This window comes from Siniperca chuatsi, linkage group LG1, assembly GCF_020085105.1.
Source record: "Siniperca chuatsi isolate FFG_IHB_CAS linkage group LG1, ASM2008510v1, whole genome shotgun sequence".
NCBI classification, from domain to species: Eukaryota; Metazoa; Chordata; class Actinopteri; order Centrarchiformes; family Sinipercidae; genus Siniperca; species Siniperca chuatsi.
In genome coordinates this window covers 11,041,815-11,066,308 of record NC_058042.1, presented here as the reverse complement: position 1 = coordinate 11,066,308, position 24,494 = coordinate 11,041,815, and the positions used below count along the sequence as shown (strand labels likewise).

The following is a 24,494-nucleotide window of genomic DNA, read 5'->3' as shown; positions in this document are numbered from 1 at the left end:
GGCAAACCATTACTTACTAAGTCAAACCTACGAAATCAAAATAAGGCTTGATCAAAAAAAATTAATAAAATGGACGGAAATTATGAGCTACTAAGTAAAAAAAAGACATACTAAGTGAAAATTATGAAATACTAAATAAAAAAAATATGATGATGATAAGTCAAAATTAGTATGACTTGCAAAGTTAAAAAAAACGTATGACTTACTAAGACAAAGTTATACTAGTCAAAATGGCTCACTAAGTAAAATGTATGGGATACTAAGTCAAAAGTAGGACTTACTGAGACAAATGAATATGAGATAGGTAGTAGACTACCAGATGTTATTTGTTCAGGAAACAACATTTTTTGAGAAGCATAGGGAAAGGGCAAATATGGGTGGATAAAACAGTCCATCTATATATAGACTTACCCTACTTCATTCAACAATGGGCTGCTCCTGTGTTATTGCCACAATAATTCTTTACGTTGTAAATATTATGTTCATACATGCTTTAGGAATCATCATATTGTTTTGGGTGCCTGTGCTATTGGAGAAGGCAAATCATATGTGCCTTTCATATGAAAATGTGCAAGTGGTTTTGTTGGCTACATGTCCATATCAAGATAACAACAGACACAGGCAACAATAGTGGGCTAGTATGATATTTTAAAGTGATCTTATCGAAGCCTTCATGTAGATTTAAAAAAAAAGAAAAATACTTGTATTAAACAGAAAATCACCATGCAAAGTAAAGTGCATTCCCTAGAAATCACCATATTGCACAGTGGCTATTTCTAACCTGATGCACAGCGGATGTAACACTTATTATTCCAAAAAGAGACTTGAGACTTGACTCAGACTCTTGACCAAAGACTTGAGACTTGGCTTAGACTTGCATAAAATGACTTGTGAAGATCTCTGGCCCGCACACACTAAACAATATTAAAACACAAAGTAACTTGTACTTTGAGCAGTTTATTGACCAAGTACCTTTATACTTTTACTAGGCCTATGACAAAAGGTCATTTTTACTTTTACTTACCCACCACTGTCTATAATTCAATAAGTTATAGGAGCTATGGACGGTCTGTCTGAACAGCAAATTTCATGAAACACTTTGATACTGAAGGCGAAATTACTTGTCTTCCGATGTTGCCTTTGTATTTTCTGGCTCTTTGCGTCGGTTCCCTCCCTTCCGAGAGCCCGGAAATTTTCTCAAATTAGCCACTACACGCCCACTCGGTTGTTTTTCATCAACTAAAACGCACACGTTTTGTGTTTTTCATCCAACTGCAGTGGAAGTCCTCATTACAACTAACAGCAGAGCATTAATAATTTGTCTTGTACGTACAGTGACAGTTATTGTTTTTATTTGTAAACGTAGCAGCTATTGTGAATTATTAATTAATTTACATTAGTTTACTTATGTCAGATAATGTCAGAGAAAATGTTAATAGCTTCACTTTGCTCTCTCCTATTTCCATTAGGTTAGGTGCTGCCCAACAGTGATATCTTTATTCTAATGGCTTGGAGTGTGTTTTATTGAGATCAATTAAACATTAGGTGATTATTGTATTTTTACACAAAAGGCCTACAAACTCAGCAGTTTCCACAGAGACATATTCGTGGTCTTGTCAGTGAGAGATTATTTCAATGTGAAAAGATGGAATACCAAGGATAATATTCAAGGAAGAATGATAACAGCTCGTTTTAAAATAAAAACAACAATGACCTACTGGCTTAATCGCTATGTGAGTAATACTATCTGTCCTACAGCCCACAAGGACTACCTAAAACTGAACAAACAAGACTAAAGAGCAGTGACGAAACACTACAAGCAAGCCTGTAGTATTTTACCATCCCTCTCCATTAAGGATACAACACATTTATCCAAAAGGAGTTGCCAAAATTGTTAGCAAAGGACCAAACATGCAAACAAATTGACCCTGCAAAGCTTAAGTGGGTATAGATAGTGCATGGTTAGATATTATTGCTATATGAATTCTTTGATTTCAGTTATTTTGTAATGAGGATTTTCTAGGAGGAGATTATTGGCCATGCTATTGAGAAATTCTGTGTCCTATTACTTAAAAAGTGAAGTAATTGACAGATTGAATAGGGGAACTTGCAAAACTTTTCACTGAGGATTTCCTATATTTCTTTGACTCCTTTGTTATTCACACAGCAAGACTCAGTGACAAAACTGGAATTGTTAGGCCTAACTTCAATTTATTAAAACACAATTGTGCAAAATACATCTAATAATTTGCTTTGCATCATCAGACAAAAGTGAACAAGAGAACAAATCCAATCACCAGCTATAGCCTTACAGTTTTGAACATTCAAAAAACATCTGGTATCGATATACAAAATGTATACTTTAAAAAATAAAATAAAAATACATAAGTAATACTGACAAAATTGCTGTACCACATGTGCAGCTCCAACAGCTCCTGGATTCTGAATGAAATATACAAAGTTAAATCACAAACATCACTGTAATTTACATCTTTTCATCTGCCTCTTATTTATAATAATGACAGTTACTTTTGACCCTGACAAGTAGATTTTCCTTCACCTGTTTGAATCTTATTGAGTAAAACCTTTTATTGTTTAAATGAGTTTCCTAAATACTTTATTTACCAATTATATTTGATTAAATCCTCCTACGTCTGGATTGTGACAAACATTAAGTGTCCAGTACCTCTTTTAACAAGTTTAAAGCTCTCTAGCATCCCTTCATCAACATTCTCATTTATGTGAACTGTGTTAGTCTAAAAATTCAAATGAGCGCTCTACAATGTCAACACAAGAAATATCTTCACAAACATTTGTCTCATTGAAATGATTTGAATAAATGAAAGCTGTAGAGAGCAACTGGGATCCTTCAAACACTTTCTCAAAGACAGAAATGTTTGCCGTCATCATCTCACCACTGTCCTGAGGAGTCAGCATCACAGCTTTGCAGTGTCATGTGGCAGTCATACCTGATGGTGAAATGGTGAGAGACAGACAGAATGGGAGAACAACAGAGACCTTAAAAAAAAAAAAAGGAGTCATTGAATGCTAATCTCCTGAGTGAGCCTCCAGGTCTGTGATCAGCACACTTCCATCTGACTCTGTAGCCTGTGAGCTGGTTTGTCTGTAATAAGCGCTGCCAAGAGTAGGAAGCCCCCGAAAACGTGAAGCGTTCCTCTTGTACGCAAACCACATCGCTCCTGCCAGTAGGGCAAAGATCAGTACAGCCACCAGCACTGCAGCGGGGATGACACCATGATGTAAACCTGAAATACATAACATGATAGCTTTAATGTATGTGGTATGATGATGGGCCTTTCTTTGAATTACATGAATACAGATTCCGTAAATGATGAATCACTCTCTGCATGTTTGATCATACACTGTATCCTTGCTGAGCTTCTAGCTGAGCACAGCCTCACAATGTCAAACAATGTGCTCATGCTTATGGCACCTACTGTAAAGGACACATAAAATGCTCTGAAGTGTAAATCATTCCAATTAAAGTGAACTTTACCATTTAGTGGTTCCACTTCGACCTCAGTAATTACATCTGCAAAAGAACACATACAGTTCAATATAATTTATCATGTGTCATCTTGGGTATAAAGACGATGTGGAGTGAGCAAAGAAGAACTGACATTACTTCTCAAAAGATCATCTCTATGAAATGTGATCTTGGTCAAAAATGGTGCAGCCACAATTATCAAAAGAATCAGTATGAAAAACTTGATGTTTTTTTTTTTACCATATTATCTAGTTAGCGTTGTTTTGTCCATTGTGTATCTGCGTGTTACTAGGCATACATAGCCTACTGTTCTGTAGATCTTAGTTTTCTGTGGCAAGCACAGACTTGGTGTTCAGGCTGTGGTATCTAAACATTAAAACAGTAATGGACAGTAACTTTGCAGATAAAAGCACTTCTAATCTGAATGAATAAACACACATCTTTCTGCATAAAGTGCACATCCAGCAGATACAGAGCACAAAACATTATCAATTATTTGTAACTCCAATATTCACTCTCCTTTTGCTCTGGTTTTGGTCTATGTTCACTAGCTAGTTGCTAACTGTGTCTGCTGTTTGGTGCTGGGTAGGTAGTGTATAGAGCTTTTTAGCTGAAAACACTGATGAGAGTGAACCAAAACAGTTAAGTTGCGGGCCTGAAAACCAAAACAATGAGCTGAAAGAAGCTGAAATGCTCTGTAGAGTTTGAGGGGAACTGCAGTCTGGTGATAATTATCTGTGGGTTCATCAATACAAGCGAACCCTTTCCCACAAAATATTGATTATAGCCGCTTTAAATTTTGTGGGTACGATCACTCGAACAGTTCCATGCAATTGTGCCTTGGTTTCTAAGGAAAACCCTATCCCAAACTGAAGTGTTTTTTATGGCTTGTTTATACTCCACAATTTTTATGCACACTGAACTTACTGCTAATTCTTTCTCTTTTTTAATTTTAACCCAGTGGCATTGTTACCTGTGTAAAAAGTAAAGACTTGGGGCCAACAAACATTCCAATATGTTGGGTATGAGTTCAATACAGGGGACCCAATATTCTTTCAGAAGGCCACACAGTTCAAAGCTACGGCCCCTGATTCAACTTACCTAAGATGGTTTTGCAGACAAAGCCGAGATTCTCAGTGCACCGTGACAGGTGCCACACACCGTCAACCACCCTGGTAGTAACACAGACATCTGCAGTCAGCAGCTTGGAGTCTGGGGCGTTGTTGGGCCAGTTGGTGTAGTCCATAAGTGAACCATCCACCCAGGCCATAGAGTCAGCTAAAAGCAGAGGCCACTATTTAATGAAATGACATTGCAGGGGATCGTGATCATCTGATGGGTACGGGAGAGTGATAGATTCTTACTGTCAATGTTGAAGTACATCCCCAACCACACGACCTGGTGAAGGAACCCCAACGACCACAACTGCTCCAGAACAAAACGATTCTCTGTCTCACTCTCAATGGTCAGGATATCTGAGGTGTTCACTAGAAAGTGACAGTAGCACAACAAAGTCACAACTACTGTGCAGCTTAGAATCAGAGTCAGAATTAGCTTTACTGCCAAGCAGGTTTACACATATGAGGAATTTGCTTTGGTATTTTGGTGCCTGACAATAAACATAGTAGAAATATAATGAAGCATGAAGAAACATAAAGTACAGCAGGTCAAGAAGCATAACTATAATGAATAGGGGTGTATAATGAGCCTTGTTGACGAGGCCAGCTGCAGATGGAAAGAAACTGTTTTTGTGGTGTGAGGTTCTGGTCCTGATGGACCGCAGCCTCCTGCCGAAGGGTAGTGTCTGAAACAGTTTGTGTCCAGGGTGGGAGGGGTGGGCCACAATCTTTCCTTTACCTTTCTTCCAGGACCTGTATGCCTCCAGGACCCTGAGGCGTACAGGTCCTGGAGGGAAGGTAGATTGCAGTCAATCACCTTCTCGGCAGAGCGAATGATAAGCTGCAGTCTGCCCTTGTCCTTGGCAGTGGCAGCAGTGTATCAGATGGTGATGGAGGAGGTGAGGATGGACTCAATGATGGCAGTGTAAAAGTGCACCATCATTATCTTTGGCAGATTAAATTTCTTCAGCTGCTGCTTGAAGTATATCCTCTGCTGGACTTTCTTGATGAGGGAGCTGATGTTCAGCTCCCACTTGAGGTCCTGAGTCATGATGGTGTTCAGGAAGCAGAAGGACTCCACAGTGTCAACAGGGGAGTTATACAGGGTGGGGCTGGGCTCTTTCTGAAATCCACAACCATCTCCACTGTCTTTAGAGTGTTGAGCTCCAGGTTGTTCTGGCTGCACCAGGTCACCAGGTGGTCAAGGCAGGCACATGACATGTCTCCAGTGAGGTGTCCGTGAACACTGGAGACAGCTGATCGGCGCAGTGCTTCAGGGTGGATGGAGAGACAGAGTCTGGTCCAGCTGCTTTGCGGGGGGGGTTCTGCCTCCTAAACAGTCTGTTAACGTCCCTTTCTCCAGGATGGAGAGAGTCATTGTTGCAGTAGGAGAGGGAGGAGCCTTTGGGTGGGCAGCTGAGGAGAGGCCCAGGCCCCTGCTGAGGTGGGGGAGGTGGTGGGCTGAAACTGGTGGATGGGGTCGCGGGGGATGGTGTCAGGACTGTCCCATTGTCTTTCAAATCAACAGTAGAACTCATTCAGTTGGTTGACCAGTAAGTCGTTAATGGAGTGGGGGGGGGAAGCCCCCTCCAGACAGAACAGACAGAAGCAGAGTTGTTGGCTGAGAACTGGTGGTGTAGTCTCTGAGTACCGTCGTTTAGCTTCTCTCACCGCCTTGCTAAACCTGTACTTTGACTCCTTAAACCTGTCCGTCTCCACTCCTGAACGCCTCTTCCTTCCCCAACCTTAACTGTCTGAGTTTAGCTGTGAACCAGGGTTTGTCATCACGTGATAGGATGTGATAGGCACTGCTTACTGTAGTGTAACAGTGAACCCGAATATTCTCCTGTCTGGTCGGGCATTTAATAAACTATCTGTATTTGTGGAGTTCAATGTGGTGGTCAGGCACATAACTCCCCGGCAAACTACAACTATACTTTACGGATTAAACAAATAAGATATAATGCATTAATTAGTGAGCTTTACAGGTGCTGATAGGTGGATTTGGTTACCTTTGGAAAGAGCCCAGCTAGCTGTTTCCCCCTACTTCCAGTCTTTTTGGTAAGCTAAGCTAACCTGTTGCTGGCTGAGGCTTCATATTTGCTGTACAGACATGAGAGTGGTACTGATCCTTTCATCTAGCAAGAAAAGCAAATAAGCGTACTTCCCAAAATGTCGAACTACTCCTTCCAAAAACAAATATAGTGGATGAGTAGTTTTGTAACACACTGTAAATTGACCACTGGTATAGAGTATATAGCCTTAAGCAAGATTTTATAGTTTTTTTAAAAATCAATTTCCTCTAAGTGACATTTATTAGTAAGAACTCAAACACTGTTTTCTCAAGCCTAGTGCTTTTCAGAGCAGCTCCTCAATTTGACCTGTAGGGGGAGTATGCAATCCATCCTGCAGATTTTTCTAATTGTCAATCATATCATTGTCATTTTGACAAAAACAACACAGACATTTCACAGATAATGGCTACACACCTTATGCATGCCTACCTTTCTGTCTGCAGTGCTCTCTTGACTCTTCAAATGTCAGTTTCTGCACCACAGGCTCAAAGTTGTAACAGCCGTGTCCAAATTTCACCCACGTGGAGGGACACACAAACTCATTTGAGATAAATGGTTTACTGCCTGTGAGAGAGAGCAGGAGAAAGGCACGAAATGGTGTGTATCTTCATACATTATGAGTAACCCAACAGCTGAAGAGATCGAACACTCAGATTTTCAAGTTTCACTGAAGTAGCACTGACTTGGTGGGGGAATATGACACAGGGCTCCTGGTAGCGGAGTTTCACAGTCAGCTCTCCGCCAGCCTCCACTCACGTCCATGTACACACACTCTCCCGTCACAAAGTCTTCATCATCATCGGCTGCGTCCCAGTGTGTGTACACTGTGTCACTGCCATCTGACCACTGATAATTGATGCCACTCTGTAATGAAGCACATTCACCAATGTGTCAGTCAAGAAGTTACACCTGCTACACTCTACCAGTAACACTTAACATTATTTAGAATCCAAGCTATTGCAGCAGTGAATGTCAATCTGTGCATGCACAGCAGTTTGATTAACAAGAATTGGGGGTAATGGGTCACTGGTACTGGGTGTCTGCCATGTGTGGACTATGTATTTAATTGTTTTTACTGTGTATGTTTCATGTCCCATTATTAAGTTTTAGTTAAACATCAAGAAATCTTCACACCATCACGCTCACAAGTATTGGTTCTTGATCATGCTTACTGAAATACTGCATCCTTTTCTAATTTAGAAGTATTATAAAATATAAATCTCAAATTAAAATACTTGTTTTAACCTCCTAACAAAGAAACAATATGCCCCATGTTTTAGTTAAGGAGATGCATGTTTCTGAGGGGAATTCCAGCTACTGATTCACCAGAAGAGCCACACACACAGTGTTTCATGGAATAACGAACATGCAACATGATTCGAAGCAGTCACAATAGTTACTAAACTATGACAAAAATACTATTTGTTAGTACTGAACTGGTGGTTACTGTATTAATGAGTGTAATAAAAAGTTAAAAGAACAGAATTACTGTAGATGATTCATGAGACAGACATTGAAAAAGATCAGGCAAGATAAATAAAAAAATTAAAAAGAGAGGCAGAGAGAGAGAATCAGGTCCCTCACTTCCTGCGTTAATTTCTCTCCATGACTAAGACATTCCACTGAGACTCAGCGATACAGCGAATCCAAATGTTAAGGCTCTGACTGTCTCCTGGGAAAGCAAATGCCTGTGGATAGAATACCTCTACATGGGCAAAAGGCCAGGAGAAAAACCCTACAGGCATGTGAAACAACTGTAACTAGCCATCGACAGGCATCTATGTAAAACTAACTAAACAAAATACATTAGGTGTCCATTTAAAGAATCTTCTAGGACCAGTTTTGTAATGCTTTCCTTTGTACTTCCTTTTCCCTTATTAAGATTTAGCTCCAAGCTATTTTCCAAGCTTTCTGTGTATTACTCAAAACACAATTTAAAATCTTCTTATTTTCCATTTTAGAGCAGGCAATTAACGCTTGTCAGGTGGTGCATCATGTTACAGCAGAGCAACAACTAGTACAAAAACTGAGATGCTCAAATGTTATGATATGTGTTTAGCTATCTACATGATAGTGTGGGATAGGAAACTGACTGCCACACAGATTTCGGATGCCGATGACATGCTGACATGCACAAACTATGCTTTTGGTAAAAAAAAAACCAAAAAGCATATGAAGGACAGTCAACCACCAATTTTTTAAATGCATCTCATGCATATAGATGTGTATTATCTGCAATTCATGCTCATTAACCAGTATTAAAAGGTATAGTTTTGAGAAATATGCTTATTCGCTTTCTTGCCAAGAGTTGGATGAGAAGAACACCACTCTCCATTAAATATGAAGCTACAGCCAGTACATGGTTAGCTTAGCTTAGCATAAAGACTGACAGCGGGGGGGAAATGGCTAGCTTGGCTTGCTTCAAAGGAAAAAAATAATCTGCCTACCATCATCTCTAACATGTTATATCTGACGTCAGATGACCACGAGTCTTGTCGTCACCATGACCATAAGACTCAGGAAGCTACTGCTCCCGGGTAAGTAATAGTCCGGCACATAACTCCCCATAAACTACAATGTGTTGTTTTTACACTTTTGTTTTTGTATGGAACCAAATAAGAAATAACATGTTGATTTAGAGGTGATTCTAGGCAGACTTTCTAACCTTTGGACAGAGCCAGGCTAGATGTTTCCCCATTTCCACTCTTTATGCTAAGCTACTGTAGCTAACCGGCAGCTTCATATTTACCATACAGACTTGAGAGTGGTGGTGATCTTCTCATCTAACTCTTGGTAAAAAAAAAGTGAATATGCATATTTACCAAAATGTTATTTCCTTAACTAATAACTATTTCTTTAAAGATAAACTGTAGAAAAGCAGACAAACACACACAATTCCACCTCTCCGACACAAACATATAGTAGACAAACACAGTGCAGAGGTATACAGTACATATTGCATGAGAGGATACATACGTCTTGACTATACAGTCCAATCCAGTGGGGGACTGCCAATCTATTGACAAGGACAGTAAGGAAAGCCTGGTGGTAGGCATCTGTAACGCTCACTAGGTCAGAATCATTCTCTATGCACATATGCATCGCGCCGTACCAGCTCATGTTGCCAGACATAACCTTGTAGCTGCGGCTCCTGTACTCAATATTGTCAGGGAGAGGGTGGTGATAGGAGTGGGTGGGGGGTTTGGATGTATCTGTAACAAGAAAAAAAGGCAAAAGACAGGAGTGTGGGAAGAAGGTAAGATACTGGTAGGCTCAGTAGTAGTCAGAATGATTACTTCAAGGTGTTAATGTTTGGGATTTATGCAATTGTAGACAGGGTTTCAGTCGTAGTCGATAGAACACTCCTGGACGAATGAGGGACTACACCGTCTGATTTATGCAATTAATGGATGGATGATTAGCTGTCGTGCACGTCAATTAAAGGAATAGTTTGACATTTTGGGCTAGTTTGCTTTCTTGCTTTGATACCATTTTCACATCTGCGTAGTGACTTCCTTGATTTTTGTCATTGATGGACAGAGCCAAGCTAGCTGCTTTCCCCTGTTTCTAGTCTTTATGCTAAGTTAAGCTAACCCTCTCCTGGCTGTAGCTTAATTTTTACTAACAGATATTAAAGTGGTATTGATCTTCTCATCTAACTTTTGGCAAGAAAGTGAATAAGCACACTTCCCAAAATGTCTAACTATTAATTTAAGGTCAACAATCAACGCTATCAATTCTATTTTTAATCAAATAACGCAAGGCCACATGAAAGGAGGGGCCTGGTGTACCCAGAGAAATGTGACTGGCCACCATCACTAGTGTCATTGGGTTTTTAGAGTTTATTTCCTTAAAGGAAAACATATTTCAACCTGACATATTTCCTACAAATGTGACTCTATTGGTCACAATGGCCGCTAACTTTGCACTCAACACCTCCATTGTAGAGATTCTGAGAAACAGGGATATTGTGGCAAGTTGTGCGAGCCTCCTACTCCTACAGCTTCTCAAATAAACAAGATTTTTACGTGAATCACTTCAAATGTTTGTCTCTGAATCTGACTGAAAGTAAACACAGAAGTAGCCTCCTGGAATAGCCATTATGGCTAATTGCATGGAGATCTATCCGGGTCAATACAATATAGTGACAATGGCCACATTTACAGGAAATACACCAGGTTGAAATATGCTAGAATTTGTGTCAGACACAGTGTCACCTGTCAGCACTCAAGATTCCACTTCAAGATGGCAAAGGTTTTTTTTTACTTGCAGAGAGAATAAGTTATAAGAGAAGTGTATGAGAGACCATTCAACTTCAGAGAGCTAGAGTGGTCTGACAGCAAAAGAGAAAGACAGACATGCTGAAAAACATTCAGAGAGGCAATGGAAGACAGACAGTGACAGAATAAAAGCAAAGATAAAGAAACTGAAGGAATCTTACCTTGAGGTTTTTGACAAACAAAGCCATACCCACTATTGCTGCACCTCTCATCGTACCACTTCCCTGTCAGGTGGAAGTTGTGGTTGTTGGACATAACAGTACACAATGGCTCATCAGCAAATCCACTAAGCCACTCATCCTCCTGAGGGTCCATAAAGTACATATCAATACACACAAATACACACAAACCCATTCACAAAAGCACATTTCTGAACGTGTGCCTCGTCAGTTCACATATCTTCAGACACTTCAACCAATACTTGGTGAAATGGTGCTTTCAACTTTGTTCACATTACACATAATTTTTTTCCAGTTCGTTTTATGTAAGAGTAACAAAGCTGGAGGAGTTATTTGGGGTGGGTATTCTCCTGGTTGAATTTTCTGTTTTCTGATAAAACCTCAAAAGGTACAAGCATGTGTACATATAAATGTAAGGAAGTCAACAACGACGACCACAGAGAATTTTGGTAAGAAAAATCCAATCACCAAGATTGAACTTCTGTTGTGTGTACTGCTAACAGTGAGCTGAAGCTAAAGATTGAGCTTTCAAATTGGAAAGACAATGGCAATTTACAGCGTTAAAATACTTGTTACTGGAACCAGTGGCTTCCCCCGCTGTGCTATTCTATTACAGCATAACTCTGTGTTCACTTTCACAGAGTCTCAAGCTCCTCCATCTGTCATAGACGCCATTGAACAAAGAGACCTAGAGCTGTAGTGCGTATACTTGTCTTGGCTCGCAGTGCAATGTTCAACAGCAGTTTAAGAACACAATTAATTAGATTTTATTTGTATAGTATATAATGTAAGAATCACCCGTTCTCTACATTCAAACACAGACACACAGTTTGGCCATAAAAAAATCCAAAAAATATAATTAATTAAGTAATTTTCTGCAAAAGCTGGGACTCTTTTGGACACGATTAGATGACTCTCCTGTGGGAGGACGCATATTCACACACATAATAACAATAGATAACAAATTGCTAAAGTTCTAACAGTTAGCAGTGTAGGTCAACCTGAAATATTCACAGGAGCTTACAGTGAGATAGCTCTTTGGTTCAATTGGAGACCAGTTGGTGTAGCTGACTGGTTTCCCATTGGTCCATTTCATGGTGTCCTCATCCCGCAGACCAATCCACACACCTACAGAGCTTCCCTGGAGCAACATGGTGATGTAGGCTGCAGAAATGATGACAAGACAACAGGAAAATAAAAAACTAAAATTTAACAAAAATGAGCAGTATTCCATTCTGACATGCCTACCAATGAAGCCAGGGAGGAACGCAAAAACAAAGTGATCTTATCTGATGGTGTTTGTTTATGAAATTGGCCATTCATCAGATAGTTGTACAGTTTGCGTTGCCTCTACCTTGTTCAATCTCATCTTCTATAGCAACCAGCGAGCCTTCGAATGCGGAGCAGATGGACTGGGCATCTTTCCAACTCTTTCCCTCCTTTGGGCTGCCAGGGAGGTGAAGCAGGAGACACTGCCAACACACACACAAATCCCACACAAAACATGAATATCACATTGTGAAATGCAAATCATTATTCCCCTATCACCACCAGGACTCTTGTTTGGAGAGGTCAGGATTCAAAGTAAAAAAAAAAAAATCCAAGCATGTAGTCTTCTTTGATAGATGTAATTTCATATTACTGGTTAAACAGGAAAAAAGCAAACGTTTGGCAGCTGATTCTATGCATCAACAAGAGTTCTGCTTCTTATGATTAAATTTTAGGGAAATTAGGTAACATTACACAAGGCATTAAGGTCTTCACTGTTCATATCCCATGAAGTTTAACTCAGAAAGGCACTTAAATGTATACTTTAAAACCGGCTAGATAGGGTTGCCCTTGTGTCCACAGTTCAGATCTGACCGGGGAAGTCTGTTTCATGTTGTTTTTATCTCTCCCCTCATTTCCTGTCAACACTCTAATAAAGAAATTAAATGGCAAAAAAACAAAACAACTTTTTACTAATTACTGTTGTTTCATATTTTATGTTCAATGAGAGAATGGTCAGACATTGCTACAAGGCTTTCCATTCTGTTTAATATGCAGAACAACAATAGTTTAAGACAATAGTCTTGCTAAAGACTGCATCTATTCCAAGTCAGTGGGTCTCATCTGGTAAGACCCAGTAATGAATGTCCATCTTATCAAGTTACTTTTTAACCATTTTTCTGAAATTTTGTTTTGGTGCAAAAATATTATTTTACATGTTGCCATGTTCCAAAAAGAAAATAACTTTTCAAAATGTTTCTTTTATCACCCAATATTGTATTGATGCTAGCAACAATCTACATTATTTGAACAATACAGTCATTTATTTTAAAGAAAACTACATTTTGGGATGTAATACTAGTCTAGATGACTAGATGATTTAAGAGAGGATCAGCTGGTTTTGCTCTTTTTTTAGAGGTTGACTCAGTTTGAGCGTCATCAGTGGGAAGTTGTAAACATAAGTCCCTCAAGAACAGTGAATGTAAACAAAAACATCCTGCTTCAACCCCAGAGGCAGCTGTGAATTTGAGAAGTGACCAAAATGATTTGTGAGGAAGAGTGGGATAAAATGAACCACCTTTTTGCAGTTTGCACCATTACAGCAAAATAAGTGGATAATCATTTAAAACAGTAACATTTTACTTTAACCCAAACTATTTTGCATTGATAAGCACTATACAACACACTATGGTTATAACACACTATAATGTAATTGTAAGCATATGCTTATATCTGCTTACAACTACATTATCATGTGTTACAAACCTATTTATTAAATGTTCATATACTATAAATTCTTAATAGTTGGGTTTAAGTAAAGTGTTACATTTAAAACAATAAAAACTAGATGTACTTGAGGTTGCACAGCTAAGCAAGATGTCTGAACTTGTAACCAATAATGAAAAAATAAAGCCACAAACATACAATATTTTTAATGTGGACTTGACCAGATGAAATTTCTTGATGCAGATACATGAACATTGATTATTCTTCCTAAACCTGATATAAAATCATTCATTTTGTGTATGGTGGGTAACTTACAAGGGATGGCTCTTCTTATCCATGGAGCTATGTAATAATTGGTAAAATGTGGAAGCACGTCACAATGTTTCAGCTCACAGATCTCAAAAGAAGTTCATTACTGAATCACTGTCAGTTATGTTCAAGTGACAACTGCTATGGGTGACAGTTAAAGCGGTGTGGTGGTAAGTGCTTCAGGTGTGGATTCTCTGACAATTGCTAGAGGATATAATACAAGATATTAATCTCATTTTACCAATTTCACTCATATGTGTTGAGTTAAGGTTCTATAATAAAGTAGGTATGGGTTCTTGAGGTGTCTTTGCCTTGACTGACAGGTCTCCCTGACAATTACACACATCCATGATGGTTGCAGCTGCTCGACCCAGCACAGCTCCACCCTGTTGCTTGAATTTGGATTTTGTGTCTCCAAACAAACAGGATGGCAGCAAATTGTAAACTTCAAACTTCTAAATATCCCATCAGAAAATCATGGGTAATGTCACAGACAATACATCCATATTCCTGTACTGTTTTTGTTACATTGCTTTAGTCTTTAATAGGGGACATAAATGACTCAAGAGTGTTTGTGTGTGTGCATGCCTGTCCAAGTGTGTGTCTGAACCTTGTGTCCAAAGTACAGCCATTTCTCTGGACATCCTCCGATGTAGTGTGGCTCCCTGGGAGTCTCCACCACAGACACAGTCTTTCTCTTGCAAACATAGCCGTGGAGATCGCTGCATTTACTCGTCAACCACTTCCCTGCAACATACCACGAAAACCTCAACACATTCAAGCATGTGCAAGTATACATGCATCAGTGCGTTTCTGCATGTGTTTACCTGATGAAGAGGACATGGTGACACACAACCTGTTTTTCCTTGAGCCACCACTGGCAGTCCCCTCTGCCCAATTATGAAAGTCTACCTCTGTCTTGTCGCTCCACCTGCAAACAAACACGCAAATACATTTAAGTGTCTAGTCCCTAGCTGATGTCCTGGTCTTAATGAACCTGTCAGTAGGTTTTCATGCATGCAACTAATGCTGTGAGGATCCCACCAATCCCAGGACCTGATGTTTCATCTCAACACCTGTAATTGGAAGAGCACCCAATCCATGGATCCCAATGTTGCAGCTGTCGAGCTACTTATATTCTGCTCAAAATGAAGCTTTGCGTTCGTTAAGGCAGAACACTGAAGTCTCCCTCACTTAAGTTACAGAAATCACGTATTATACTCTATTAGACTACCAGCTGACAAGTAACATCCAATTACATTAATACAAGTGTACTAGATGGCCTTGATAAACTGTCAGTTCTCACCATTACTCAACCCCACACCCCAAACTCCTCCGACTGTGATTAAGCTTTGTTTGTATTCAAATTTCCATCCAAATTTAACTAAAATTTGAAACCGAATATCCAGAAAATTGGCAAAAGAAAATGCATGTTTTCATCCACTACTGTTATGCAAATATTTGGAGAGACAAACAGTTCCAGTCTAGTTGGGTGCCATTAAATAATTGCAAAAGAAGAAGGTGCAACAAGATGACGTAATTAAAAGAGCACCAGTCAAACTTCAAACAAAAGAAAACGTTGTGAAAAACATGATGGAAATATGGCATTTGGTCCACAACTTTTCTTCTCTCCAGGGGAAAAGAACATTGAGTGGATGTTTAAGTTACATGCTTCATATACGTCATGATTAATTAGTTTTAATCTGTTTTCACTTTTTCACTTTGTCGCATTTTGCTTTTATTGATAGGCAAACCTTTCCACCTCAGTCAAGCATAAAAACGATATTTAGAATTTCTGTTGTTTCCCTTTGGGGCTTTTCTATGCACACATTGAAAATCTACATAAAAACAGGTGGACGGAAACACACTTATTGTTGTCTTGCTAAGCTCTAATGTTCATATATGTTTACAGCGGTCTGTTTCGATTCTGTAACCTTATAAATTAGAGGGATTAGTTCTCCCAACAGAATCCTTGCTCAGATTCTTTGAGAGCTCCCTCAAACAGCAGAGCATTTTCCACCAAATCTAACTGTATAACCATTTGCAATAAATAGTTATTTTCCTGTCATAAGTGTCTCTGACCAAAATTTCTCTCTGTGTGGGTGTTATTTGATTTCCACAGCTTGCGCCTGTGCCTCTCCTTTTGCCTGATGTTTGAACTTGTAATCTGTGGATTTCAGACACTTGCTGTAGGCTACTTTGAGACTAGGCCAGGATTAGCACAATTTATCTTTACATAAAAGCTCACCTATGTGTCACTGCAAAGAGCTGTCTAGCCACACAAGCCTCTATTGTGCTTTGTTTGGGTAGTAGAAGAGCAACTCTGAGACTTTATTTTATTTTATTTTTTGTTTGCTTAGAGAGGTAGTAGTAGGTAGTTTATAAAACACCTTGAGTTAGGAGTCCTCTTTTGTTATATTTCTTTTTTCATTTGGCAACACTTGCAGGCCCCTTTTCCTTTGTAGCTGGGTTCTATTTCTTATTATATGTATTCGGTTCAACTTTGTTTAAACGATTTGCCCCAACAATAATTTACATTATTGCCAGACTTCAGTTGGCTTCATGTTGCTTTCCCCTAGAGATCTGGGGCCCATTTCACCAAATCTGCAACATGCATGAGTATTCGAAAGCCCTGTAGGATTCACAAATTTATCTTCAATTTGTGAGTCGCTGCCACCATTTGCATCAACAAGCAATTTCCTTTTGTGAAACATGCCACTGGATTGTTACTACATCAACATTTCTTTAGTCAAGATGTTGAACAAAGTGTCGACTGCTCTAATAGAATCAGTGGCAGCAACAGGAAATGTTTAACAAACTCCAAAACACACACACCTGACCTCCTCTCCAGGCTGCCCAATGGACAGGCCGATCCACCAGTCAGTCGGGCCCAGGGAGAGCTGAGGAGACACAGTGAAAGGAACAGAGATGAAAAAGAACTTGCTTCACTTTCACCCTCCTCCTTTGCAATCCAGTCCTCACTGGGCTGGAAGACTGTCTTTTCAGAGCCTCTCTGACATGAGCGGCCATTCAGGCGCCCTCCTTGGCCAGTGCCTCGCCTCTTTCATTGCCTTGTTTTGTTCCCTTTATCCCTTCACAAGCCTCAGCACCACAAGAGACTTCTTTAGTGTGGTCCAAAAGGCTGCTGCTGAACAGCCTTTTTCTTACTCCCTGTGTTTGGGGTCACTCAAGCATGAAAGTGTCCACATATGAGGTACATTTCAGCTTGTCGAAGTGTGTCTGTAAACACTTGAGTTTGTATGAGGAACGAGTGTGCCAATTGTGTTCACACTTGTTCATGCACGTGTTTGTTTTTCACTGTGTGTGTGTGTGTGAACTGCCTAGTGGGCCACTCAATGAAGAAGAGCCTCTGTGATTAAGTACACTGCTTTGGCTGTGTATTCCTGTGTGAAATTGTGCCCATGCCCACTGAAAACAAAAAAAAGTGTTTATGTTCAGTGCTGCTGGCATCATTTTGGTCACTGCAATTAGATGGTGGGAGTATTTGCACTGGGAAAAAGTAAATGTCAGTTGCATTTTCTCTTAAAATTATGGTATGAGAAGTAAAGAGGTGGGATAATTCGCTAAAACACTGTAACAGTTGTACCGCTACAGAGATAATATTGTTTTAATGTGGTGCAAACTATTTGCAGATGTTATTTTATGCAATTGAGTAGCTATTTCTATGTTTTAAAATTAGCTAGAATTGTTACATTACCTTTTGAATAAGCTGTATTAATTTGTTTAATAAAATACATAGCATTTTCATATAGAATGTTTTACAAGGAAACACGTTTTTTAAAAAGGTTTTTGAGATTATGTGCATCCTGTCTTGGTTTGGGGGTTTAGTTTAGTCATTTACACCGGCCTCTGCCTGACCTCCCAAGGGGTTCTGCCATCGCCGGTGGCCACCAGAGGGCTTCTGTCTTCACTGCTGGCCTCCAATCCAACCTCCAGAGGGGTTTTGCCTTCATCGCCGCCCTTAGTCGCCGGCCCCCATGAGTTGCTTTGCACGTCTGGTCATTCTTTGGACCTGCTCTGCCCATCTATCCTGCCCTCAGGCCATCTGCCTTAGGTTTTCGGCTCCGCACCTGTCCAGCCCTCAGGATGTTCTCCTGAGGTCTTCTGCTCAGCCCCTGAATCTCTCCTCAGGACCCCCTCCACCCACCCGGATTGACTTGAACTTTTTTTTGGACTTGTTTCTAAAGGGATGTCTGGGAGGGAGTATTGTCATGGTTTGAGGGTTTAGTTTAGTAATTTCCTGTTTTATTACGTAATACGTACCTCTCCTCTTATGTTTTGTACTTAAATTTCCTGCCTTTGTGTCTTTTCCCTCCACTTTTGATTATCTGCCCTGCCCTGATTAGTTTCACCTGTGCCTTGTTATCTCCCCTCACCTGAGTGTATATAGTTTGTGTGCTTCCCTTGTTTCTTTGTCAGTTCGTCTTAGTCTTATGTCAAGTATCCTGGCCTTTGGTTCCTGTGTTCCCCCAGCGTTTCTTGGATTATTTCTCTGTTTCTCTTGGATCTTGCTTGGATTTTGGATTCTGATTATTGCTTGCTCCCTTGGGTTTGTTTGCCGTTGTTGGACTGCTTCCCTGGTTTTGACCACTGCCTGCCTGATATACGTGTAAGCCTTTTTCATCATTAAATCATTGAACTGCACCAGCTCTGCCTCCTAGTCTGCTTCTGGGTCCAATCTCCTGTTTTCCTTGAGTACCCTGCTTGAAACTGTGATACGTCCTATACGTTTTAATATAATTTGACAGTAGGACTATTGTTATCACAATAATATCATATACACTTGTGTTGTATATACCATATATTATTATCTTGGAGAATTTTTATTACTTGTTTACAAAATTACAAAATTTGGATTTTGCCAAATGCCTTAGGGTGTGACTGTGTTTTTGGATATTTTTTTCTTTTAAATGGGGACAATGACAAAAATGTATATTCTTGTTATGCATTAATATTCTGGAAAAAATAATTACAGTACTGCTGCCTGCTACCACCTCAAAGTGACTATTAAATAGATACCATCTTACAAATCTGTATATGTGGCAGTCTGGTGCTACTGAAATTCTGTGAATCTATGTATATGAGTAGCAGCAGTAACAGACCCGCCGCAAGCGCTCCTTGATGAAGTACAGCTCCTCTCTGGAGTGAATGGACAGCAGGTAGGCTCCCATCATCTGGCAGGCTAGAGAGACAGCATCCCAGTCAAAGGGCTGCTTTGCCAGCAGGTATTCAGCTCCGCGGTAAAACACCCAGGGCTCGCTCTCTGTGGGGGAGCCAAGAGAACAATTATAATACGGTACACATTTTCAAGTAATGTAACTTTAAATATCGATGGGTAAAATGAATGAACACCTCCACTGTGGGAGGAAACATTCGTGTTTTCCAGCCTAAATGTTTATTTGGAAAAAATTATATAGTGGGGCAGGTACATAGATGATATTCATTTCATACATTTTGTGCCAAATGATAAATGTTTTCAGTTAGCAGGTAATGAGAAAATAGAGGAGTAATTGTAATTGTTGTAAAATAAGTCTTTTAGTGCAGTCATAATGTGGTCTTGTTTTACCCTGCCAGGCCATATTTTGCCTGGCTTGCCTTTCATCATATAGAAATAGAGACATTAACAATATCTACAGATAACAATATCTACAGTATCAGTGTATATGAAGCTTGCCAGAAGCAATGAAGTAAATGAAACTTCTACTTACGCTCTGTGTACCAATAGGGTTTTTTCAGTTTATCACCTGCAACATAAAACAGAGTATGGTAAGTAATGCAGTACTGATGTGTGTATGTGCAGTACATCTGTGTGGAGAGTGGTGGTGTGAGGGTGTTTACCTCTGGACAGCTTGCAGATCCACTCGTGTTTGGTGTCACAGGGCTGCGGCGTGAGACTGTTGGTCAGGTCACTGTAGACAGCACAATCTCTCCTGTCATCCTCCTCGTTCTTATCCTCTATGAAGGACGTCACCACCTGCACGAAAACAGACACACGACACAAAACCATGATGGATACACCCTCTGAGTATTATTTCATGCTTCAACAAGGCATGTGGATACTTTGTGACCACCTATGTACTTACAGGAGAACCATCAGACCACTCCCAGGCTCCGGGATATTCAGGGTCTCTCTTATTTAAACCCACCCAGAACCAGCGACCCTCTGTTCTACAAAAGAGGAGCAGAACAAAAAACACACTGCAACACAAGTCCATCTGAGTGAGTCTTTTAACCTTTTGAGATTTGTTCTTCACTAGCACACTGTAGAATAAATCTTTCCAGTTGTATGGGAGTAAATATAATTTATCCTTTTATTTAGTTGTAGATTTAGTTGTAGAATATTTTTACCACACCGTTGTGATCTGGATTATACCATGAAACTCACTGGCAATGGGCAATGTAAGTAAAATCTCATATCACTTTATAGGTTCACTATATTGTGATATAGTGTAAATTTTATGTACATTTTGCTGGAAATTCTGAAGAATATTTTCTTCGATCAAATAAGAATATGGCTAATCAAGTGAATTAAATACCTGACAAATCAAAGTATTTCATCACATTGATGCAAAAGCATGCAGAGTTCCCCAGGGTTCAATTCTAGGACCTTAGGACCTCTTATTTTCCTTGTATAAGCTTCCCCTCAGTCTCATTGTATCATTTACGCAGATATATCTCCCTGTAAAGCCCAATGACCCTTCTGATCTGACCCGTCTGGTTAGATGTCTAGCAGATGTGAAGGATTGGATTGATCCACAAATGGGGCTGTTGCCAACAACATCAAGCCTGTGGTAAAAAAAAAACCTCTGAATATCATATCAGCAAGCTGCTCCGGTTTTTATCATCTGAAAAACAGATTCACGATTTAACGAGTTTTAAGTTTTAAAGATGCAGAAGTTGTTATGCATGTCTTTGTCTCCTCACAACTGGACTACTGCAATGGTCTTTTAACAGGTGTAACCCAGAAATCCCTCAACAGGCTCCAACTAGTACAAAATGTGGCTGCTAGACTTTTAACTAAAAGAAGGAAAAGAAATCATATTACTTCACCATTTGTTTTAGTATTGATTTCAAGATTTTAGTGATTACTTTTAAGGCTCTTCACAGCCAGACTCCAGATTATATTTCATAGTTGCTCTCCCCTTACCATCCTGTGTGCAGCCTAAGGTCCTCAGACAAGAACCTGCTGGCTGTTCCTGCGTCTAGACTTTAGACTAGAGGGGTTCGTGCCTTTGCTATCAGAGCACGTAAGTTCTGGAATAATCTGCCTGAGGAGCTCAGGCTAACCAAATCATTATCTTCTTTTAAATCACTTCTCAAAACTCATTTTAAGCTTTATACACTGCACATTTTAGATTTTTATCTTCATATCTTTCTTGTTTATTTTATTCCTATATCTTTGTTTTTATTGTAACATTGGTTTGTGCTATACAAATAAACTTTAATATTAGCATTATTACTAATAATCAAATTGTAAAAAATCCTGTATATCCAATATTGTTATTTAACAGCCCTGCTCACTGATTTGCAAGATTGACTGAAATGACTAATCTCTGACACTTTCTATCATCTCACAGTATATATTGTCATACCGCCCAAACCTAACACTTGATTCTACAAAATTATTAAATTATTGTAGCACATCCACCATTGTTTCACAATTGCAATTAAGAAACTTGAATGTATTACTTGGTTACATTACTTATTTATGTGTTTTTTTTTTTTTTTTTTTGTTGTTTTGCCCTGTAGGAAATTAATCATCGATTGACAGATTAGAAACAATCCCAAACCACATTTCATCTTCAAAAGCCAATAATTATATTCTGTACTCGCTGCTCTATAAACATAAGACTTCAAAACATAACACCTCAACCGATACATTTATCATTTCCCATAACATTCCTGCACTAACGAGGCCCAGAGGGCTGTACCAACCCTTCAAACATGGTACTGAGGAGCTGCTTAACAAACACCTGCTCCTCATAGTGGTGGAAGCTGGCCAGCTGAGCCCCGAGGGCCAGGCAGAAGAAGTCTGCTTCCACCCAGGAACGCTTCATCAGGACTTTCTCATCATGGAACACCTAGAAGAGAAACACTTACTGTCAGCTGAGAGCTACAGATCAAATATACAACAAACACTGTCAGTAAGGCTGTAGAGATGCGTCACATATATAGAAACTGTATATTTTTATAAAATGTGTATTTTTTTTCAGTAATTAAAAAAAAATCTGTATTCATAATGAGCATAATATGTAAAAATTTCAAATATAAATCATAGTTTATAACAATTTTGATAGCAGATTAATTGTTATGGAAGTAAAATCGCAACAACAAAAAAAATCATATTCTAGCTTCTTAAATGTGAATATTTTCTGTTAATTTTCTTTTTTTCTTTCTTTATGGTAGTAAGCAAATTGAATACCTTTGAGGTTTGCACTGCTGGTTGGCCAAGATTAACTGATAATGAAAATAGTTGTTAGCTGCAGACCTTGTGGAAATTATGAAAATAAAATTCCTGCAGGTGTGAATGTGAATAAGTCTGTCTGTCTATGTGTGTTGATAGACTGATGTCATGTCCAGAATGTACTGTTGAATGAATCAGGACAGAGAAGAGAGAGGAGCACAGACAAAAGATGAGGATGATCTAACCTTATAACAGTGGAGCAGCCCAGAGTGTGATTCCCACCCTGGAGGACAGGGGGCATAGGCATCAATGTGGTGCTCTGGCAGCTGGACACTGTGGTAACTGCTGATGCTCTGCTTGCACACTGACAAGGCCTTGTGGGACTTGCAGTCTTTCACCTCCCAGTGACCCACAGCAGGGCCACCTGACATAGCAACACATCCACCAGCACTGACTAAGGAAATAAGAAGGAGTTGAAAAGCAGAACCGGAAAACTTAACACAATCACAGTAAACAAAACTTTTCCAACAACTGGCTACCTGGCTGGTGTTTGTTCCAGTTTGTGAAGGTGAGAGGCAGAGAGGAGTCATTGTGAGGAAGCCAGCTGTACTCTCCCTTCTTCTCCAGGTCCATGAGGCCAATCCAGTAATACATGCTACTGTTCGCCCCACTCTCACTCAGCAAACTGTTAATGAATGCCTGCTCAAACCTGCCAGCATGAGGAAGAAGAGAGGAGAGGTGAGGAGAGGAAAGAGACTCCAATGTTGCCACAAACTAAAAACAACACAATAAATCACTTGCTCAATAAACCACCTGTTTTCCACAGTAAGGAGAGGAGCCTTGCAGTAATATCCCATCAGTGCGTCTTCATAGCTCTGTTCATGGCTAGTCGCCATGTAGCAGGAGTGGCCATGTCGCTTCCAGCCCTACAACACATCAACAACAAAGAATCCACTAATCAAACTCCATCTATGTACTATTTCAAACTGCAGGTATTTTCTATATTCCACAAGACAAAAACATCATCAAATACAGTACCTTCACAGAGCACATGAAATATTAAAACACACATATGATAAGAATGTCAAGGACTGAAGAAACAGTACAGCAAAATAGAGTTACAGGAGCAACAATCAGCAGAGTGCACAGAGTTTGTGATGCAGAGGAATAGATGAGAGGTAAAGGAAAAATACAAACTAAAATATACATGTACAATTATTATTATGATAAGAAGGTACTGGTACTGATCAAAACATGTCCATAGCACCAAGTATCTAAAATTGTCAAGTACTGAAAATTGCCATAGAATATTTGGTTAGATTTGAGATCTTTTTTTACCTACAATATTCTTAGATCTGAGAGATCCCAATTTAATTGATCCTTGTACAGCTGCTTGCATTTAGACAACATTTAATATTTGAGAACTTTGGCTTCTTTTGTTAAATGAAAAAGGGTTTTGTAGTAACAAGACATCATCAGCATGTGGACATGCTCACAGTGACGTGAGCATTGACACAACTAAGATGCTGATATTGATCAAGTAATTTTAACCCAGTTCACTATCTTAGTTTAGTCTGCTAGCAGCTACATTTACTAATTAGCATTAAACGCAATGTACAGCTGAGGCTGATGGGAATGTTAGCAGTGTTGCAGGTATTTGGTCATAATCCAAACTATTGGGTAAATTCAATTTTGACCAGATGATGGCACCAGATAAAAAGCCAGGGGATCACTAAAGTCATTAGAATTTATCCTCTAGGGACCCTGAATATCCAATAGTTGTGAAGATATTTCACTCAAGACCAAAAAAGCCAACCTCATGGTGACGCTAGAGGAAAAGTCAGGAGATCTCCAAAGTCTGCAGGCTTCTTCCTCTGGGGACCAT

General features: G+C 39.5%; 1 protein-coding gene across 3 annotated transcripts in view; it reads right to left on the bottom strand.

Moving 5' to 3' along the window:
* Positions 1-2,191: 2,191 nt before the first annotated feature.
* The window catches only part of pla2r1 (phospholipase A2 receptor 1), a 30,002-nt gene continuing 7,699 nt past the window's right edge, over positions 2,192-24,494 (bottom strand). For 2 of the 3 annotated variants that reach the window (XM_044208984.1, XM_044208994.1), the window contains exons 10-30: positions 23,423-23,535; positions 23,149-23,318; positions 22,855-23,063; positions 22,141-22,286; positions 20,289-20,373; positions 20,044-20,179; positions 19,914-19,949; positions 19,308-19,468; positions 17,020-17,084; positions 15,012-15,115; positions 14,795-14,931; positions 12,515-12,632; positions 12,185-12,324; positions 11,143-11,284; positions 9,678-9,913; positions 7,385-7,565; positions 7,131-7,265; positions 4,873-4,995; positions 4,610-4,786; positions 3,518-3,553; positions 2,192-3,266 (exon numbers count right to left, since the gene is read on the bottom strand). In XM_044208984.1, the coding sequence (XP_044064919.1) occupies positions 3,049-3,266; positions 3,518-3,553; positions 4,610-4,786; positions 4,873-4,995; positions 7,131-7,265; positions 7,385-7,565; positions 9,678-9,913; positions 11,143-11,284; positions 12,185-12,324; positions 12,515-12,632; positions 14,795-14,931; positions 15,012-15,115; positions 17,020-17,084; positions 19,308-19,468; positions 19,914-19,949; positions 20,044-20,179; positions 20,289-20,373; positions 22,141-22,286; positions 22,855-23,063; positions 23,149-23,318; positions 23,423-23,535 (2,868 nt within the window). In that variant the 3' untranslated portion in view covers positions 2,192-3,048. Of the gene's footprint in view, positions 3,267-3,517; positions 3,554-3,596; positions 3,875-4,609; positions 4,787-4,872; positions 4,996-7,130; positions 7,266-7,384; positions 7,566-9,677; positions 9,914-11,142; positions 11,285-12,184; positions 12,325-12,514; positions 12,633-14,794; positions 14,932-15,011; positions 15,116-17,019; positions 17,085-19,307; positions 19,469-19,913; positions 19,950-20,043; positions 20,180-20,288; positions 20,374-22,140; positions 22,287-22,854; positions 23,064-23,148; positions 23,319-23,422; positions 23,536-24,494 lie in introns of those variants that run through there. The other variant, XM_044209005.1, reaches the window with a different exon arrangement.